Here is a 13,978-nt window from a genome sequence, read left to right on the forward strand (position 1 = left end):
AGTGAAAAAGGTCCATTAGCCTTCTGCATTGTCTCTCAAGAGCCCAACGGGGAGCCACAGACACGGATTTCACTTTTTGGTTTGAGAGGTCAAGAACAGAGAGGCAGACATTGTGAAAAAGTAGCGTCCGGTGCTGCACGAAAGAGCTCAAGGAGAATTTACCGGCAGAATCATCAGTGAGGAGACATGACAGGACATTTACTATGTATTATAGTGGTGGACTGTAGGGGGAGCTAGTGTGTGCACCAGAGCCTGTGTTGATGACAAACTGTCAGGGTTAGTGTACAAAAGAGAGGCACACAATGAAATATCAAATCTGATCTTTTGACTTTTATACCTCAGTTCCGCACAATTTAGTTTTGGAAAATCATTTATTGACTGAACACCTGACCTTTGACCTCTGTCGTTCCTCACAGGACACATCATAATAATGCACACTGCACAGAAGGAGGAAGCAAGGCTGCCCACTCTACTCATCACCTTTAAGGAGCCTTCGGCAGCTGCCATTTCCCCAAAACATCAACATCACAGGACTTCAAACACATCCAGAGATCCGTCTCTACGCAGATGACACTCTGCTGTAGCTTCACAAAGCTCCTCATCAGCACAGGAAACCCAAGAACTTCTTTTACAAACTGAAGTAAATCCGCAATCCTCCCGAGGACAGGGATTCAGCTCAAAGTTAAAACCTAGAAGGCAGTAGCCCATACAACACCTCTCCCATAATGCACCAGTCAGGCTGTCAGAGCTGTTCAGTCTCAACTCTATTTTAACTTACATGGATGAATCCATCACAATCAGTGAGACAACACATAAAGAAAATATAAAGAAAAACCTTTTAAAGATGACCATGTTCAACTTTCCATTTTCAGCCCGTCCATCAAACAACAGTCTTACTTCACCACCAAAAGCTTTTCACCATCAGCGTGATTACTGTCACCCGCTCATTTAAAACCGCAGCAAACATTTATGCGGTGCTCTTTTCTAAGTGGATCTCTCAAAGGGAAGCATCAGTCCTCTGATGTGGTGCTTTCACTGCAAGCTGCAGAGATGACACTGAATGTCACGATGTGCCGTATCTTATGTTGTGATAATGTTGTGTGACTTGAAAATCTCTTCAGCCTTGCTTTTAATTCAAATGGCTTTTAGACATATTTTCATTTTATCATATTTACTTTTAAAGTTTCTCTTTATCTATTTTGTTTTCTTTATTTCTTTACTTCACTCTTTCATACCTTTCATCGCCCTCTCGGTTATTTTTACACACTTTTATTGCTCTTACCTATCCTATCTAATGTTTCATCCCAGCTTCTGTTTAAATCTTTTATCTTTTTAATGCATTCTGGAGAGGCTGGTCTTGGGCCACCTCAAGCCGCTGGTGAAATCTTCTCTGGACCCTCTGCAATTTGCGTACCAGCCTCGTGTGGGAGTGGACGATGCCATCATCTACCTGCTGCAACGAACTCAGTCTCACCTGGATGGAACCGGTGACTCTGTGAGAATCACTTTCTTTGATTTCTCCAGTGCATTTAACACCATCCAACCACTGCTACTGAGTGAGAAGCTGCGGGTGGTGGGGGTGGACACGTCCACCGTCTCCTGGATCACTGACTACCTGACAGGCAGACCACAGTTTGTCCGTCTGGGCAGTGTGCTGTCTGATACGGTGGTCAGTGGTACTGGAGCTCCACAGGGAACTGTTCTGTCTCCCTTCCTGTTCACCTTCTACACCACTGACTTCCAGTACAACTCAGAGTCAAGACATCTGCAGAAGTTCTCTGATGACTCTGCAGTGGACGGTGTATAAGGGATGGACGGGAGGACGAGTACAGGGCAGTAGTGGAGGACTTTGTGGAGTGGGCGGGAAGAAATCATCTGCTCCTGAACGTGGCCAAGACCAGAGAGATGGTGGTCGACTTCAGGAGGAAGGTGACGCCTCCACAACCGCTGAGAGTTCTGGGAGAGGAGGTGGACATGGTGGAGGAGTACAAGTACCTGGTGTCTCCATGACAACAGACTGAACTGGAAGACCAACATCAATGCTGTCTACAAGAAGGGGATGAGTCGACTCTTTTTCTTGAGGAAACTTCGATCCTTCAATGTGTGCAGCAAGATGTTGGAGATGTTCTACCAGTCTGTTGTGGCCAGTGAACTGTACTTCACTGTGGTCTGCTGGGGGAGCAGCATTGGAGCCGGTGACACCAACAGACTTAACAAACTGGTTAAGAAGGCCGGCTCCATCATCGGCTACAAACTAGATAGTCTGGAAAAGGTGGTGGACGCTGAACAAACTATTATCCATATTGGATAATCCTGACCACCCTCTCCACCACCTGCTGCAGAGACAGAGGAGGACGTTCTCCAAAAGACTCCTCCAGCTGCTGTCACAAGGACAGATACAGGAGATCATTCCTGCCCACTGCAATAAAACTGTACAATAACTCACCTCTGGCAAAATCCATCACACAACAATAACACCGTTGTCTGTTTTTCTTGGTTGTTTAAATATATAAAAAAAACAATTAAAAAAAACTTTGCACTATTGTTTAGTTAGTTTTAATTTAATTATTCTATTTTATTTTATTCTATTTTATTGTATATACTGTGCATTTTTATATTTAATATTTTTTAATGTTATTTTATTTATTTCCTGTATCTATAAATGCTGCTGTAGTGAAAGAATTTCCCCTTGGGGATTAATAAATTATCTATCTATCTATCTATCTATCTATCTATCTATCTATCTATCTATCTATCTATCTATCTATCTATCTATCTATCTATCTATCTATCTATCTATCTATCTATCTATCTATCTATCTATCTATCTATCTATTTATTTAATGATCCTCATTTTAATTCTTGTTTTTAGTTTCTAGTTCTTATCTCACTCTATTTTAACACTCTTATTGTCATTTTAGCTTTTCATCTATCTTCTGCATTTTATTATCTTTATCATCTTGTGTGCATTGGTCTAAAAGTGTTTTGTTTAAATTGTCTTTTTTTCCTTTTAATTTGTTATTTTTAAATATTTATTTAATGTATTTTATTTTTCTGGTCTACAACTGTCTGTCTTATTATTGGTCTGTCAATCATCTGTGAAGTATTTTGAACTGCACCAAAATGTAGGAAAAGTGCTATAAATAAAGTTTGATAGAGTGATTGATTGATAAAGGTGCAGGTAAATGATCAGGAAACATTTGTGACATCAGAAATCATGTCATGACATCAAGTATACTGTATTTTGCACAGAACAAATGGATTAATAATATGTGCTACTGTTGCTTGCAAACCTTTTTGGGTCCAAATCAGGTTGAAGAACTGGAGTTGGTTTACGAGTGGAGTTGTGCGGCCACATTCCTCATACATGTATCAATCCTGTGTCAAGGCAAGGAGTGAAATAGGCACGCCGGTCCAATACAGGGAAAACGTGAAATAGCCACGCTTTGGACTGTCTAGGCGTGAAAGTTACACATTTTTGAAAGTGTAAAACTTACACCCACATCAATGTCACGTGACGCGGGATCAGGTGACCAGGGCCCCGCCTCCCACCTCGGCTTGGTGGACGATGAGGTTTAAATCCAGGAGGTGACAATGTTCCATTGTTTTTTGTTTCCTAACCCCAACCATGTGTTTTTGCTCAATGTAAAATTTTCCTGTAAATCACACAGCTCTAAGCGTGCAGGAGGTTTCATTTTCATACACTACAGGAAAACATGTAACTGTCACGCCTTGACAAGCCAAAGCGTGTCTATTTCACGTTTTGCTGTGATACCGGGTTGCATATATATTATGCATGACTTCTTTCTGCCATTCATATGGAATAGATAGATATAGAATATAGGTTATAGAGCCTTTTGTTATAGTATAGAGAGGTATGAGTATATTAGTCGTAATATAAAGGAATAAATCAATTATGGTGACCAGTTATGTAACTGATAATCACGGTGTAAAGCCATGTGGTTGCAGTTATTCACTTCCTAGTGGTGTATATTTCAGGATGATGAATTCTCACCACAAAAGTCACCTCTGGGCTTCACAGTGTTATCTGGCAGCTGGACGAGCTACAAGGACGTTGCTCCAGGAGGAAGTGGACATACTTTAGTTTGTCCCCTCCCACATTACCTGGACATAAAGTTCCCAACCCTGTACTCACTGATTAAAAGCAAGCCAAATTTTCCAAAGTGCCAGTATGACTGTGACGTTCGTCCTCACCTTTGGCTGGAGATGTGGGTGAGTGTGGTGTGTTCATGCGCAGATAAGGCATATTTGCTTGTGGAGAAGGTTGTTTCTGTGTCCTTCTCAGCTGCATGCGGCGTAGTCATCCCGTTACATTTCTAAAAAAAGAGAAGCAGAAACCGGGTTGATGGTTGTCGTGAGCGCATCGGGTTTCTCAGCCTTCTATTTGATACCAGAGTAACAGCGTACGTTGATAAGCTGCAGATCTTGAAGAGGCAAGTTAGAAATCCGACGTCCTGCACTGGAGCCGGCCGGGTTGGAGCCGGTACCCGCCGTTGGCTTTGTGGTTCCTCTTCTTCCTTAGGCTCTGCCTCAGACGCTCACGTAGTTTCTTCCTCTGCTTACTGCGAAGAAACAAACACGATGTCATGACTGCAGCAATAGTGATTAATATTATTTATTCATTAACATCAGTACAAAATTCAGGTGGCCATGTTGTTATAGTCGCCAATAGCACCACAAAACCCCCAAACTTCTCTGAGCCGGTGTTTTCTGATCTGAATATTTATTTACTAAATCTTTTTCTGTTGTTTTTTGTTTGGCATCAATTTATTCTTTCATTTGGATCTGTGACCAAAATGTGACCCAGCTTTTTAAAAGTGCTTTACAAAGAAATGGTTTCACACAGTTGTGGGGATTTGGGTTCACTTTTAGGTACTATATAACAACATCAGTAAGCACCTTTATGTTAAAAATCAAACATAAAATTGTGACATGAATTACTTTGTTTTGCAGTAGGCAACCACACACATGATTCCAACGACTAGGAGCGCAATGCAGATCCCTGTTATTGTTAAAATACGTTTCTGATACAGCTCCTCAGCTTCTGAAAGAGAGGACAACCATTCTGTAAAACATCAGGTTGGAAACACACACAGTCACACACAAAGACAAGCCATGAACCCAAACAATAAGAAGAAGCTCTGTGATGAAGGTTTTAGATTTACAGCAACCAACAGCCATCCTTCAATTACAGGCGAATTTCTATTAATGATGTGACTGAGGTTGACCTAGTGAGAGAGGTGTGTATCTAACTTTCATTTCTATGACAGATGGTGATTATAAGTGATGTTGTTGTAGCTTATCAGCTAATCAGTAACAGTTAGCACAGAAATGTCAAAGATACATTGAGATTTCTCCTTTTGTCAAAAACCTTAAATAAATAATTTAAGCTTTATTTATCCAAAAGTGTTTCTTTAAGCTATTTCTAAAAAATTAAAAAAAAAAAAAAAAAAAAAAAAAAAGGATTATTTGCCTATATACTGATATCGGGTATTTTTATTTGTTAAATACAAATAGTAGCATTTGCCAGTAAATCCTGTATCGACAGGTTTCTAGTTAGCGATTCAAAGAAATGTCTCTAACACCAGATCGTCTTTCACATCATGACTCCTGCTTCTCTCTTATTATCCTGATCTATAATTTATAGAAGCCTTCATATCTTATGGTGGAGTGGCGAGAACTGTAGCCCATCACTGAGGTTATCTCAGCGTTGGGTCCTTTTACTCAGAAATAATGTAAATTCCTTTCTGGAAAACATGTTCACTCCTTTCAAGGCAGTATAATGTGAAACACACTTCATTCAAGTGTTTCCATTTGTATTTCATTTTTCTAGAAGTGTCTTACTTTTCCTTTTTCCTCATGTGAATCTCTGTAGGCCTTTTGGAAGTCGTATTTTCAGGTTGTACAGATATTTTGCATATTGACACACGTGCACATGCATTACAAATTAAAACTAATATTGTGTATTGTATAGGAGGCATGTTCATTTTACTTAAAAACCTCAGTCTGGACTCTTTACAGAGGAACACATCCTGTATCATGCCGACACTGTCGTGGTTCTTTATTGTGTTTCCTGCTGTCTTTTGTAATCACGTAGCTCGTATATCTACGATCTTTACTGTCCAGCTGTTATTAACAGTGTCTTTTGGACTTCTTTTTGTTCACTGGTTTTTCAATCTTTGCCAGTTTTTGTAATCGGGGACCAGCTTTTTATAAGTACATTGATTTTACCTTCTGTGTTTTGTGTTATGGTACGATCGAGCACAAAATGGACCCAGACGACACTGGATTCATCATGGAGGAGTGACAGGAGGTGGAAGTCACTTTGAAAAGTTTGTGAATCTCAGAAGGAGTGTTCAGGTGCTCTGGATTGACCCAGTTACTCTTTTGTCCAACAAGACCTCCACTGGATCACCCTCCAAACCTGGCTAGCCCTAACTCTGCTTGCCTCCTGCCTGATCCAGTTTCTGGGCCAACCAGCGTCTGGCTGGTACCACAGGTGGCTACGTCTCATTTAGCCTGCTAGCCCCCAGCCAACCTCCCAAACCGCTCGCAACCAGCCAGCCTGCTGCTCTCCGGCCGGTCAGCTTTCTGCTGGACTTTCTCCCGGTAAGAAAATGTGGCTTTTGACAACATGGGGCCCCTTCAGCTGCCCAGCATTACAGCTGATGCCTTGCTGCCCAGTAGGGGCACCGGGTCAGCCGATGTCGAGCCTGAGTCACCATTGGCCCACCAGGCCGAACCCCCCCAGCCTTCATCTGTCTTCCCTGTCTGCATGTGCCCAGCAAGTAACTGACTGCTTTTGGTTTTTCAGCCTTCCACCCACTTCCTGTCCGGAACAGTTTTCAGCCGGCCCTCCTGGGAGGTTACACCTGGCTGCCAGAGTCCTGCCCATCACTCTGTCAATCATCACCCTGATGAGTGGCCCATGTCTCTTTCTTCCAGTCCATCTGCCCCAGGTTTCTGATTCCCCTACTCCCTAACCAGCAAACCGTCTGTCCAACATCTTTGAATGTTCTCTGGTTCCCAGCCGTCTGTGGTTATGTGGTGAAGCCCTGTGGTGTTGAATATACCGTGTTTGTATTGCCAGCACATTTTGCCCTCCCTTTTAAAAGAGTGGGATTGACGACAACAACCAAAATCATTTCCAACATGGGAAGACGCTGAAAAACAAGTCCATGTCTTGGTTACCTCCAGGCTGGACTGTTGGTAATTCCTTATTATCAGGACGTCCCAGTAACTCTTAGATACCGTTATCTTTGTGCTTCTTCCTCTCAGGTCCTCTCTGTATGTTCCTTTCTGCAGGTATCGCTGCAGCTGCATGTTTCTGATCTGTGGTTATATCAACCCATCAACCTGCCATCTGTTTATTGGTTGTTATTTCTCTAAGCTGTTCTTTTCTTTCCCTGCTCTCCGCTCACTCAAACCGACTGAGTCAGATGGTGACCCTCCTATGAGTCTGCTTCAGTTGGAGATTTCTTCCTGTTAAAATGGAGGTTTTGTTCCAGCTGTCACTCATGTAGTAACTGGTAAATGGTTGGGTTTCTCTGTAATACTGTAAGGTATTGACCTCACGATGGAAAGTATCCTGAGATGACTTGTGTTATGACTTGGCGCTATATAATCATAACCGAGAGAAGTGGGGCTTATTGATTTTTAAACAGTTGCATATGATTTAGCAAAGTGCAGTCAAATAATGTATTAATTACAACCCCATTCCCAAAAAAGTTGTGAAGCAGTGTAAAATGTAAATAAAAATAGAATGATTTTTAAATTATATAAACCCGTATTCAATTGAAAATAGACCAAACACAACATATCAAATGTTGAAACTGAGAAATATTATTGTTTTATGAAAAATATCTGCTGATTTTGAATTTGATGTCAGCAACACGTCTCTATAAAGTTTTTCCAGGTTCATGTTCACCACTGTGTTGCATCACCTCTTGTTTTAACAACACTCTGGAAACATTTGGGAACTGAGGAGACCAGTTTCTGGAGTTTTGAAAGTGAAATGTGGTCCCATTCTTGCCTGATATATGATTTCAGCTGCTTAACAGTTCAGGGTCTCCTTTGTTGTATTTTTCATGTCATGATGCTTCAGATGTTTTCAATGATTGACAGGTCTGGACTGCAGGAGGCCAGTTTATCAGCGGACTCTTCTATTAGAGAGCCATGCTGTTGGAATACGTGCAGAATGTGGTTGGAAGTTGTTCTGCTGAAATAAACAAGACCTTCCCTGAAAGAGACGTTGTCTGGATGGCAGCACATGTTGCTCCAAAACCTGAATATATCATTCAGCATTAATGCTTCCTTCTAGATGCTCAAGTTGCTTGACTAATGCATCTCTGTACCATCACAGATGCTGGCTTTAGAACTGAGCACTGATAACAAGCTGGATGGTCCCTCTCCTCTTCAACCTGGAGGATGCAGCATCCATGATTTCCAAACAGAATCTCAGATTGTGATCCATCAGACCTCAGGACAGTTTTCCACTTCACCTCAGTCCATCTTCAATGATCTCGGTCCAGAGAAGGCGGCGATGTTTCTGATCATGTTTCTATCTGGTTTCTTCTTTGGAGAGTTTTAACCTTCATTTGTGGACGCAGCAATGAACTGTGTTCACAGACGATGGTTTTCACAAGTGTTCCTGAGCCCATGCAGTGATTTTCACAAGAGAATTGTGTCCGTTTTTAATGCTGAGACTCCGCCTCTCTGAAATGATCTTTTTATACTCAATCATGTTACTGATCTGTTGCCAGGTAACCTGATTAATTGTGAGATGTTCCACCAAGTGTTTTTTTCAGTGTTCTCCAGTCTTTTGTTGACCCTGTGTCAAATATTCAGAAGTGTGTTGCTGCCATCAAATTCAAAATGAGCATCTGTTTTTCATAAAACAATAAAAATGTCTTTGTTTTAATTGCATTCTGTTTTTATTTATATTTAACACAGCGTCACAACTTTTTTGGAAACAGATCTGTATATAATCATTTATATAACATCAAAGGGTTTCGTAAAGCAGCTGCAGAGAGGGTTTTTCCCCAGTGCTCAAATTTGAAATAATTTATAATTGTATATAAATTTAACTGTGCCCTAAAAAGTGAATAATGTATTTTTACATGAAATAGTACTAATATGCATTCTATTTGCAATGTAAATGTTCCACATTTAACCAAAAGTCTAATTTTCATCTGCTTTCCTTCAACGGGATGATATTACATATCTGAAAACACATTATGCAGCAGACATAAGCTGTCCTTTCCTCAATGTGCTGAGAAGAGGCAGAAACCACGTAGAGATGCTTTAAGGAAGAGGGGATATAAGGAACAGTTGGAAACATACTGTACGATGGAGGTGGAAACAGGAAGGCACACAGCAAGTGATGGATGGAGGAGGAGAGTGATGCTGCTCTTTTGTTTCATGCTGAACACTTTTAGCAACAGAAAATGCAGCGAGGGAGAGCTGAAGGGATACGAACATACAGCCTCCCGGGATTTCGTGGTGTTTTCATCAATAGCACATGTGGCATTTGTTCGTTTGCAGATGCATCACGCTGCTTCATCATAAACATTATTGGTGTGTTGGTTTTATTTTGGATTTCTTAATTATAGTGAAGGCCGTATGATCCCCTCAGCTGACAAGAAAAAAACTAGCTTTATCAGAGGCTTTGAGCTTTCAGTCTCACATCTGCAAACTAGGAGGAAGGAATAATCCATACCCATGAATTCAATCCCAAGATGTTCTGTCAGTGCAGAAATGTGACCGAAACATGGAAAAAGAACACAAAATTGGATTCATATTCATTTTTCTCAGTTATGCTGTCGTCAGAATCAGGAGGTAACACACTATGAAAAATCATTATACATGAACTATTACATTATCATGATACACAAACCTATAAACTGATGTTCCATATAACCCTTTATGTAAACAGGAAGCGTCTGAAATCATCCTGAAGACACAGGAAACAAACAAACACTGACATGTTTAAATGCTCAAAGTCTGTTTTTCTCAACATTTCCCAGACGTCGAGATTCTACGTGCATCTCTGCAAATCAAATCTGGGACAACAAGAGTGACATGCTGCCGGTTGCTATGACAACACACAAATATGCCACACACCGTAAGGTAACACAGAAATCTCAATGCCATAAACTGTACGATTCAGATGAGCTTTAGACGACCTTATACAAACATACTGCACTTTAACACAACCGCAGCATCAAACCACAGATAGAACAGACTCCACTGTGTTGATCCTGGACTGCAAATTACATTCAGTCTTTTTAAAAACCCTTTCTTTCTACAGCATCACATGTTAATTGCAGGTCTGTGATCTCCTGTTCCCTGCCCGAACGTCACGTGTGCTCCACAACCGTCCACCAGCCGACTTCCACAAAGCGACTCGCCGTGACACCGGCCTGAAGAGAAGTTATCGTAACACTGCCAACAAGACTGCACGAATCCAAACTCACGAGCCCAAACACGCAGCTGTACCAACAAACATGGCTCACATTTAAAATGATGGAAAGGGCTCTACAATATTTCAGCAACAAGTTCGTTTTGTTTCCGGTTGGGACTAAAATTCACTTTCCACATTAATCATACATTTTCTGTCCTTTTCACTCCTTGAAAGTTTTAAAGTGAAATTGTGCCAAAAGTTTCACCTGTAGTGTCCTTCACTGTGCATCTTGTTAAAGAAGCAGGTAAGGGAGTTCCCAGTACCTTTAAAATACTGGTGAAAGACTGTTGTTCTAACACACAGATCCAAATGTACTGCGAGGAAATACCTAAAAACCATGTGAACATCATGTAATTTATTATATAACCAACTGTAAGCGACTACAACTGCAATCAGTGATCTTGCATGCAGTTAGTGGGACACTGATATCCTCAACAGTCTGCTACACTAAATCTAGCATGCTATGATCATGTTCCATTGTTTCCTCTTGGATGTTACAGCGGAGGTGAAGCACACTTGTAGGTAAAAAAAAAAATTACGAGTGTGCAAAACCAGGTTTTGTGCACTGAGTTTAGGATCATGGGCTTTTACTTTATTTTGAGGATTGTTTTTTTTGGGGGGGGGAGTAGGAGGGGGGGGGGTCTTTTGGTGGGATTTTAGATAATTAAAAATTTTTTATACAGTTTATTGTCACCAAAAAAAAAATCCCTTCACACATGAATGATCTCCTGTTGGATATTCTACAAGTCTTCACTTGAAAAAATGTGCTGTTGCACAATTGTGAGGAATTTTTATTGGAAAACAAAACAGGAGATCTTTGGTATGTGAAGTCCTTTTCGTGACAACACACTGGAAAAGACGTTATTGAATATTTTTCCAGATAAAAATTATTTATGCAAATCCTTATTTTTCCAAACTGAGTCTTGTATCAGAACCTACAGGACATCTTTTCTTCAATCTGTCACTTTTTTCACGATCCCTGGCTCAGCTGGCTGTACATACAGACCTGTTATCTGTATATAATAATAACCATCATAATAATAATAGTATCAATTAATATTTGCTGCTGGTGAGTTTCCAGCAGGAACAGGTTTCTACAACTGACCCCTGGATTCTGTGGTTTTCCTGAACTAGGCTGTTCTGTTAATGTTAATGGGTGAAAGGTCAGAACATCATTTTTGACCCAAATTCGTGCTTCACTGCAACATGCAACAGCAAGGTAAGCGTGTTACACTGTACCCACCAGCCTCCAAAAACTGCAGCAAACTACCTGTTAATGAAGTTATGAACGTAAAAGTAATATTGAAAAACATGGATTCATTATATCTTATAGTTACAAACCGCCTGAGTCAGCGTTACACTCTGTTCACACAGGATCTGGTCCTGTTAGGAGTCAGTGGTTCTGTTGGTGTGCTGTGTTGTGATTCACGTACAGACATGTGTGCCGTTCACTAGCAGTTCCCTTCCTGTTCACCACCTCAGTGCCTCTGTAAACTGTCTTGAGGGTTTTCAGTTGGCTCCGACACTTGTTCTGCATCAGAGATTATTGCCTACAGTTGAACCTTTCTTAACATTCCCCTGCAGCAGCAGCAAGTCTGTTTGTATCCGTGGAGCTCAGCAGGCTGGTCGGTCCCAGCTTTGTGAATTAAAATGTGTAAACGGCCCATTAGTTTTTGCAGGAGCAGTTCAACAGACTGTTCCTCACCACTTACAGGGCAGATACAGGAAAATAAAAGTGACAGCAGCTGAAACAGATTTGCAGATGTACTACAGACGTCGTAGAGTCGCTGTCTCATGCAGCCAAGAGTCGAGGTTAAAAGCACCGGCTATAAAACAACTGCTGAAACATCATGAAACTCAAGTAAGTCCAGTTGTCTTTGGACAACATTCAGATAAACAATGACTGAGTCTTCTCACACATTTACACTGATCACTCCCCAGCTCATCCAAATATGGTCACTTCCTGCTCCAAACCGCTCCGAACCAGTAGGATGGTGACGGACAGAATCTGAACTGGAGGATTCATAACGTTCACAAACCAACGATGACGTCACTGATGGATGATGACATCACTGATGGTTGATGACATCACTGATGGTTGATGACATCACTGATGGCTGATGCTTTAGAAACAAAAGATCATGACGGAGATGCACAGAAACAGCAGCTGAATTCAGGAACTCAACTCTCAGCAGCTGTTGCAGCTCGCTCTGAATCACACTAAATACATGCAGGCTGCGTGCACACAAACATGAAGAATATCAGGTTTGCGTACAGACGCACACGCTAACAACATGACCGTGATGTGTCACTGCTGAGTATAAATCACAGAGTGTCAGCTAATGTGCATCCGTCTTCAGGTCTTTCAACCCTCTGAGGTCGGCCCTTCTTCAGAAAGCTCGCCGATGTTAATCCGGCTGGATGTTTTCAGTTTTGGTTCTGGTCTTCTTCTCTTTGTGATGTGGAGTTTATCACGTCAGCACATGTCCTCCGTCTAACCTTCCCCCCATCCTTAAGACGAGCATCAATACTCGCTGCTGCTGACGGGCTGCAATATTTACAGAACCACGGCTGTGAATGATCATTATTATTTCTCAGCCAGCTGTCGGGGAGCAGATTCTCTTTTAATGTGACCAAAAGGTTTTTTGGATCAGAACCCCAGACTCCACTTTTAAAGTTGCTCTCACTGGCATGAATACACCTGCAGGTCCACACTGCTGCTGCTGCCCTTCTGTTTCTTGCTGACAGTTTGGTCTGAGCTGCAGGTCCGAAGCAGCTGATACTGCTCTCTAATAAATTAATAACATTAGCTTGGCCTGGTTTCAACTGCTCTGCATCTCTGACACTTTCCTTATTTAATTCATCACGTGTGTGTATTTAATCAGATCGTTAAAAGAAATTAATTCACTGTAAAATAAACAATAAACTGACTGATTACTAAAATAGAGCAGACTCAGATTCTGTGTACAGTTGGACAGGTGGTCAACCTGCGTCGGGTTTTATCAGGATAAACTCCACCTGAACTCTCTGAACACAAGACCTTTCCTGAACCATCCCAGGATGTGTGCTGACGAGTTAGCAGATGTTCTAACGGACATCTTTAACATCTGAGTCAAGCCGTTGTTTCCAGATGCTTCAAGACAACCACAATAATACTAATGACTTGAATGGTGACCGTCCCATTGCCGTGACTCCCGCAGTGATAAAGTGTTCTGGACTCACGTCACAGCCGACATCCCCTCGTCACTGGACTCATCATCCAAACCGATCTACAGAGACAAACATCTACCACACTGAACACAAAGACACCCACGACAGAACTTCAACACGTCTATCCTGCAGATCCTTGTAAGGAAACGGCCTCTGCTCGATGTCAGCACCTCTACCACTCACTGGATCTTGGACTTCAACAACAGACGGCAGTCGGTCCGTGTTGGTGGCAGAACCTCCGACTCCATCACGTAGAGCCCGGGAGCCCTCAAGGCTGTGTGCTGC

The 13,978-nt window shown here is 41.6% G+C and overlaps 1 protein-coding gene across 1 annotated transcript in view; it reads right to left on the bottom strand.

Annotated features, from left to right (window-relative positions):
* The window catches only part of nrg1 (neuregulin 1), a 40,334-nt gene that overhangs the window by 10,101 nt on the left and 16,255 nt on the right, over positions 1–13,978 (bottom strand). Inside the window, 5 exon segments of the mRNA XM_069168919.1 lie at positions 4,216–4,337; positions 4,429–4,513; positions 4,515–4,583; positions 4,963–5,065; positions 9,740–9,763. Coding sequence (XP_069025020.1) covers positions 4,216–4,337; positions 4,429–4,513; positions 4,515–4,583; positions 4,963–5,065; positions 9,740–9,763 — 403 coding nt within the window.

Source organism: Embiotoca jacksoni, unplaced genomic scaffold (genome assembly GCF_022577435.1).
Source record: "Embiotoca jacksoni isolate LCO1_2020_lvr unplaced genomic scaffold, fEmbJac1.0.p SCAF_42, whole genome shotgun sequence".
NCBI lineage: Eukaryota > Metazoa > Chordata > Actinopteri > Embiotocidae > Embiotoca > Embiotoca jacksoni.